The following is a 7,484-nucleotide window of genomic DNA, read 5'->3' as shown; positions in this document are numbered from 1 at the left end:
AAAATAATATATTACATATAAATTTGAATAACATAAGTCAAAATACCTAAACTTAACATATAAATTGGTTTGGTTTAAATATTTTGATAGAGAATATTTCAAGAATTTTTGGTGTTTTGAGGATATTTTAGCTATTTTAGACATTTACTTTTGACTATTTGTATATATTTTCAAGTATTTTAGATAACTTAAAAATATCTTATATATTTTGGATTGTTTTTAGTATACATTAAATCTAAAAATAATTAATATATTTAGGTATATAAATATATTTTGGATACATTCGGGTATCCTAAATATTTCGGTTCGGATCGGGTTCGGTTTCGTTTCTCTATATACCAAAATTTTAAACATGTTTGGATATTTAATCAATTCCGGTTCGAGGTTTTTTTTGGTGTCTTCAAGCTTTAGTTGTATTTTAAAAAATTTAAAAAAATTATACATTGAAATTAATTATTGGATGTGTATGTTTCATGTTTGTCTTGTACTATTTAATTTGTGTATATAAAATTTAGGTTATGAGCTGTTATTTGGTCAGAAAGAAGATGAGAGATAAATAGCAACGCTCAGGTGTTGTAAATACAACCTCTTGTCCATCTCTATCCTTCCACCCAACTCAATGAACTCATCCTCTTATCTTATAAAAGTCAGCCTCTAATTATCTTCTAATTTCCCCAAAAATAATCATATAATTTTCATTTTCTCTATTTTTTGGAAGAATATTCCCCTTTTCCAATTTTTTTTTCTTCAAGAAACTCCTTATCTTGTCGTCTTTTATCATCAAATGCACATACATACACTTCACACATACACGCTTACATGATATGTATACGCGCTTACATTTATGTATATATATAGAGAGACACACAAACACACACTTGCTTGTTAGATTGTTTATACTTAATATCTCACCTTCTTGTGGTTACTCTCTCACTTTTAGGGTTTTTACTTTCTTGTGGGTCTCTTTTGTTGGGTCTCTTTGTTTCTTCTTCGGGTTCACTTCTATATAGACCACTAAAAAGAGTTGTAATTGTATACAAATGGAGTCTGGAAAGAGCTTTGGAACCGAAGACGTTTCTCGCAGCTGTGAATCTGGATGGACAATGTATTTAGCCTCACATTCTCATGATCCTGATGACGACTGTTACTATGAAGATGGTGATGACGAGGATAGCGATGGTGGTGAGTCAATGGACTCTGATGCATCTTCTGGTCCCATGGAAGCGACATCAACTCTCAAACTTCCTCAAGATACTGAGGAGCAAAACTCAATAAAGAAAAAGAAGAAGGCTAATGAAGAGATGGTTTTGGTGGAGACTAGGGTTCACAACAACAATCATGATGACGATGCTTATGATAATGATGATGTTTATAATCATGATGATGGTAATGATAGCTACAGTGCAGTTCATAGCTACGTCGGTGCAGTTAGACGAGGGTTTGTTTGAATTTATTGACTTTATGTTATTTAATTTATGTTCCAGTGTTTTCATTTTACATGATCAAATGCTATGTCCTTTGTTTACGTTTTTGTTTTAATGATGGAAATGTATCTTCTTCCTGATGATTTGCTAATTATCCACTATAAGTAGCCTCTTTAGTTGATACTCTAGAGAAGTGTTAAACAATTTACAACGAAAACATAGTACTAACACAGTGATGAAGGTGATGATGATAGTGGCTATATATGGTGATAATGATGATGATAGCTTGGGTCTTTTGCGATGTACATCAATGCATGATTCTTTATGGTCACCATAGCTAGCTAGTACCCCATTATGGAAATACATATATGCCATCTTACTGTATATTTGTCTCTATTCTCTCTCTATATATTAATTTTTGTACTAGCTAGTCATTAAAAATATATGCATAACATTTTATGATAACAATTTTTTTCCCACCAAAATGGTGTTGATGTTGCTAATCACAGAAGTAAAGTATTTATAAGATGTAATTAGCTAAATATTTTAGCATGTTTTGTTTACTACATCATCGCATGCCTTTTTTTATAACAATCACAGCATGCCATTCGTGAGCAAAATTTAACAATCTATAAACAAAAATTACGCTTCATAAAAATATAACATATAAATTTAATTTTTATCTAGTTTATAACGAACAACTCAATGCATCGATATACAGTGAACTAAAACCGATCGACGAGTTATTTAAATTCAAAACTAAAACATTTTAATATTAAAATCTAACTAGATTTTATATCGGGATTTCATAAACCAAACCAATGTATATTCCATTGATATTCATCATAGTTGAACGAATTCTAAGATCTCCACAGGTACAAGAATTATGATCATTAGAATAATATAAAAAGTAACGTTGCATAGATTTGGTTTGTGGCTATAGCCACATACAACACACACGTGAACACAGAGTGAGTTGTATACAATAGAGAGATTGAGACATAAAAACTAGAACCCATCATCTTTGGTTGTATCTTTGGTAGAGACAGGGAAACATGTTTTGTGATCATAGGGTACATATCTTCTGCACGTGTATGTCTCTGCAATTCTTTTTATTTTTTTCATTTTCCCCCTAATTTTTTTTTTGACATTTGTTCACATGCACCCCTCCTGCTGTAAGCTACACAACTACAAATTGATAGTTTGATACTTACGTCAAATCAATTCTGAAACCTTCCCAAAGTAATTTGTTTCCCAGCTTTCATTCGATTTAGTTAGGATTTGTTCCGGGGAATGTTTAGAAAAAGTATATGGGTTCCACATAAAAGGGTTTCTAATTCAATTTAGTAGGGTTAAAAGTGAAAGTCTCACCTACTCAGCATACGTATATAAAATACTATTATATAGATATGGTTTTGAAACAAACGATTATAGGTCATGGACTTGAGATATGTTCTACTTCTATATGTAAAAGCAAGCCTCCTAAAGCCTATACCATCACCACATGGCTCAGACGCAATACAGGATAAAAACATAAACAACTAAGAAAAAGTTTTGACTCAATCAACATCGAATATACACATTATTCAATATTCAAAAGACAACTGATATATGGAGGGTTTACACAACCAAACCATGAGTACTACTTGTTCTTCTTTGGCTCTTCCTTTGCTCATACTCTGCATCATATGTAGGCAACTCGTAAAGCCAAACAGGACATTTGTTTCTCGTTCTGAGCCACAGCCATGTATTTATAACGATGGTGCACCAATGATTCGTATTCGATCAGAATTACCAATATTGTAATCCCATCAGGACTATTCCCTAGACAAGTTTAGGCAGTGGCTTTCTGTGAGAAGGTGGCATCTGACCCCAATAACTTTTCAAAATTCAATGCAAAACATTGAATAAGTTCAATATGCCCCATTGTTTGTAGCAAATATATTCCTAATTCTTGAACAATTTTACTTATGCCTCCAACAAAAAAATTTCTCTGAATCCGCCCTGAGTTTAGGCGGTGACATATAAAAAAGAAACAAAATGAATTTGTAATACATGTCCCAGATTACCATTTTCCAAATTTGAAAAGAATATAAAATGTAAACGCAAGGGAACAAAATACACTTTTAAAACCCAGCAAGAGCAAAAGTCAGTCATGATGAGGGTATAATGGTCATTTAAAGGACTCGTCTTTTTTTTTTGTGTCTGCAGGAGTAAGACCTTCTCCATTGGGAGGTTGTAGGAAAGCTCCTAACCAAAAAGTAATAATATAAATATAGAGAAGTATGAAAGAGAAGATAGAAGAGGTTCTTTAAACCTTGGTTTTAGAACCGGTTGCTAAGTTTTAATGTCACATGTTATTTTTTCATTTGCCAATGTCTTTTTAAATTAGTTAAATTAATATATATAAATATGATAGATTAAAATATTAATTCTTTTTTGTTTAACACCTCAAACCACCGACCCCACCGATGGAGATGCTCTAATCTTTCTTGCCTTCTTGGTGTTTTTAGACTTTGGTTAAAGAACTTTAATGGGTGGTTTGGGGTTTCAGTTTCATTTCATTTAATCAAATGAATCTCTAAAGGTGACTTGTTTGTTCAAGGCTTTGGCTCTGTCACTTGTTGACTTGTGTTTGAATGTACTTGATTTTAAAGGGAAGAAATGGTTCTCAAGCAGTCCCAGGAAGAAAGAAGAGAGACGCCGAGGTTGTGAACGATACTAGGGAGGATGGTGAAAATGCAAAGGCTTTGGCTGGTTAAGAAAAGGAAGAGCTTACTAGACTCAGAGAGCAAGTGAGTGAGTTGCAGACAAAACTATCAGAGAAAGAAGAGGTTTTGAAGTCAATGGAGAGAAATCAGGTGAAAGAGATGCAAGAGAAGCTCGAAGAAGCAAAACGATTAGTTGCTGAAAAGGAGATGCTGATCAAGTCTATGCAGTTAGACTTATCTGAGACAAAGGTAAACTTTTCTCTCTTGTGTTTCTCCAGATTACTCTTTTTTTTTTTATCATCCGATCTTCAAATGTTCTTCAAATGCGAGTTCCATATTGTTCTTGTTTCTCATTTCCTCGGCTTTGTATTCGGAAACGTTGTCCTTTTATGGGAAGGGAAGAAAAGGAAATAAATAATATTTATACTTTTTAGAAAAAACCTTAACTGTCACCTATATATCTGAGGGGGGCACCAGTAACTTTGGGCGACCTCATTTGTCACATAGTCTCTCTCTCTTTCATATTATTTTCATTTTACAATTAAAATTTTGTTTCATTTTAAGTGTTATTTTATATATTTTAATATAAAATTTAATAATAATATTTTCTATTTTATTTTTTTATTAGTTAAAATATAGTTAGTTGTACATATAATGATATTTTTATTTTGCAAATATGTAAAATTAAATATTTTTTTAATCTGTGTACATAAACTTAAAACGACAAATAAAATGAAACAGAAAGAATAATATCATAACGATAAAGTCTAACTCAAGATAATTTAAGAACTATCGGTTTATCATTTTTAAGAACTATTTTTTTTACATCGCTTTTTTGACATCGTATCATTTTTTTTTTCCTTTTTTAAGAACTATCGGTCTGCGATTATGGTATTTTGGCCTTTATCATTTTTTATATTTTATGCATTAAATTTGGAAATTTTCGAATAAGAACACTGCAATTTATTGAAATGTAAAAGCTTCCAATTTTCAATGTTAAAGTTAAAAATTTAAAAATTTAACATGTGTCAGTCTTAAATAATTTACTAATTTAAGTTTCATATCTAATAAATTATAGTTTTATCACGATTCATCATCAGCTATATATGACCAACGAAGCTTATTTTGGATCGTTGGATTGTGCGTTGTCAACCTACCTCCTGATCATCGGAGACACGTTTGGTGTTGTTTTAAAATTTCTAAACATATTTTACATTTGTATTAGTATATATTAACTTTTCTTTCATGGTGCATGAGCAACACTTTAGTTTTTTTTATCAATTAATTTAGTAAAACTTCATAATACTCTCTAAATTGGTGAACTAACCACTATAAAATCGATATTCTCTAAAAAAACGGAGACAATAAATGTTTCAAACCTTGACTTTCATCATATGTTAGTGAAGTATGCAACTATGCATTAAAACAATATTTTCATATTTTGGAAATTTTCTCAAAATCTATGTGTTAACCCGTACAAAAATATTGAATTTTTCGGTAAATGCTCTGTATACTGAAGCCTATGATCTTTAGTGTTGTTTTAAAATTTCTAAACACATTCTAAATTTGTTTTAATGTATATTAAACTTTCTTTCATGGTACATGGGCAGCATTTTAATTTTTGTCAATTAATTTAATAAAAATTCATAATACTCCTTAAATTGGTGGACTAACCACTATAAAATCATTATTCTCTAGAAAAACGGAGACAACAAAGGTTCCAAACCTCTTTGAACTTCATCATATGTTAGTGAAGATTGCAACTATGCATTAAAAAATTATTTTCATATTTTGGAGTTTTTCTCAAAATCTACGTGTTAACCCCTACGAAAATATTGAATTTTTCGGTAAATGCTTTAGTGTTGTTTTAAAATTTTAAACACATTCTAAATTTGTTTTAATGTATATTAAACTTTCTTTCATGGTACATGGGCAGCGTTTTAATTTTTGTCAATTAATTTAGTAAACATTCATAATACTCCTTAAATTGGTGGACTAACCACTATAAAATCGTTATTCTCTAGAAAAACGGAGACAACAAAGGTTCCAAACCTCTTTGAACTTCATCATATGTTAGTGAAGATTGCAACTATGCATTAAAAAATTATTTTCATATTTTGGAGTTTTTCTCAAAATCTACGTGTTAACCCCTACGAAAATATTGAATTTTTCGGTAAATGCTTTATATACTGAAACCTATGATCTTTAGTGTTGTTTTAAAATTTCAAAGCACATTCTACATTTGTATTAATGTATATTAAACTTTTTTTCAAGGTACATGAGCATCGTTTTAATTTTTTGTCAATTAGTTTAGTAAAACTTCATAATACTCTCTAAATTGGTGGACTAACCACTATAAAATCGCTATTCTCTAGAAAAAACGGAGACAACAAAGGTTCCAAACCTCTTTGACCTTCATTGTATGTTAGTGAAGGATGCAACTATGCACTAAAACAATATTTTTATTTTTTTATTTTTTTCTTAAAATCTATGTGTTAACCCCTACGAAAATATTGATTTTTTCGGTAAATGCTCTATATACTGAAGCCTATGATCTTTAGTGTTGTTTTAAAATTTTTAAACACATTCTATATTTTTATTAATATATATTAAACTCTCTTTCATGGTACATGAACATCGTTTTACACTTTTGTCAATTAATTTAGTAAAACTTCATAATACTCCCTAAATTGGTGGATTAACCATTATAAAATCGATATTCTTTGGAAAAACGGAGACAACTAAGGTTTCAAACCTCTTTGATCTTCATCATATGTTAATGAAGGATGCAACTATGCATTAAAACAATATTTTTATATTTTTCATATTTTTCTCAAAATCTGTTTATCTGTGTTAACCACTATGAAAATAATGGATTTTTTGGTAAATGCTCTATATACTGAAGCCTATGATCTTTAGAGTTGTTTTATGTTTTAAAATTTCTAAACACATTCTGCATTTGTATTACTGTATATTAAACTCTCTTTCAAGGTACATGAGCATCGTTTAAATTTTTTGTCAATTAATTTAGTAAAACTTCATAATACTCCCTAAATTGGTGGAATAACCACTATAAAAACGCTATTCTCTAGAAAAAAGGAGACAACAAAGGTTTCAAACCTCTTTGACCATTATTGTATGTTAGTCAAAGATGCAACTATTCACTAAAACAGTATTTTCATATTTTTTAATTTTTCTCAAAATCTAAGTGTTAATCCTTACGAAAATATTGATTTTTCGGTAAATGCTATTTATACTGAAGCCTATGATCTTTAGTGTTGTTTTAAAATTTCTAAACACATTCTATATTTTTATTAATATATATTAAACTCTCTTTCATGGTACATGA

The 7,484-nt window shown here is 30.1% G+C and overlaps 2 protein-coding genes across 2 annotated transcripts in view; both read left to right on the top strand.

The window, feature by feature from the left end:
* Positions 1–520: 520 nt before the first annotated feature.
* LOC106325516 lies at positions 521–1,567 on the top strand. The gene has a single exon (XM_013763564.1). It carries the CDS (start codon positions 1,041–1,043, stop codon positions 1,446–1,448), a length of 408 nt encoding a protein of 135 aa, XP_013619018.1. The 5' UTR covers positions 521–1,040; the 3' UTR covers positions 1,449–1,567.
* Positions 1,568–4,270: 2,703 nt separating this feature from the next.
* Positions 4,271–7,484, top strand: part of LOC106323149 — a 25,739-nt gene continuing 22,525 nt past the window's right edge. Inside the window, exon 1 of the mRNA XM_013761310.1 lies at positions 4,271–4,384. Within this exon, the coding sequence (XP_013616764.1) occupies positions 4,271–4,384 (114 nt within the window). The remainder of the gene's footprint in view (positions 4,385–7,484) is intronic.

The sequence above is a fragment of the Brassica oleracea genome, chromosome C2 (assembly GCF_000695525.1).
Source record: "Brassica oleracea var. oleracea cultivar TO1000 chromosome C2, BOL, whole genome shotgun sequence".
Lineage (NCBI taxonomy): Eukaryota > Viridiplantae > Streptophyta > Magnoliopsida > Brassicales > Brassicaceae > Brassica > Brassica oleracea.
This window is presented reverse-complemented; position numbering and strand designations above follow the sequence as displayed.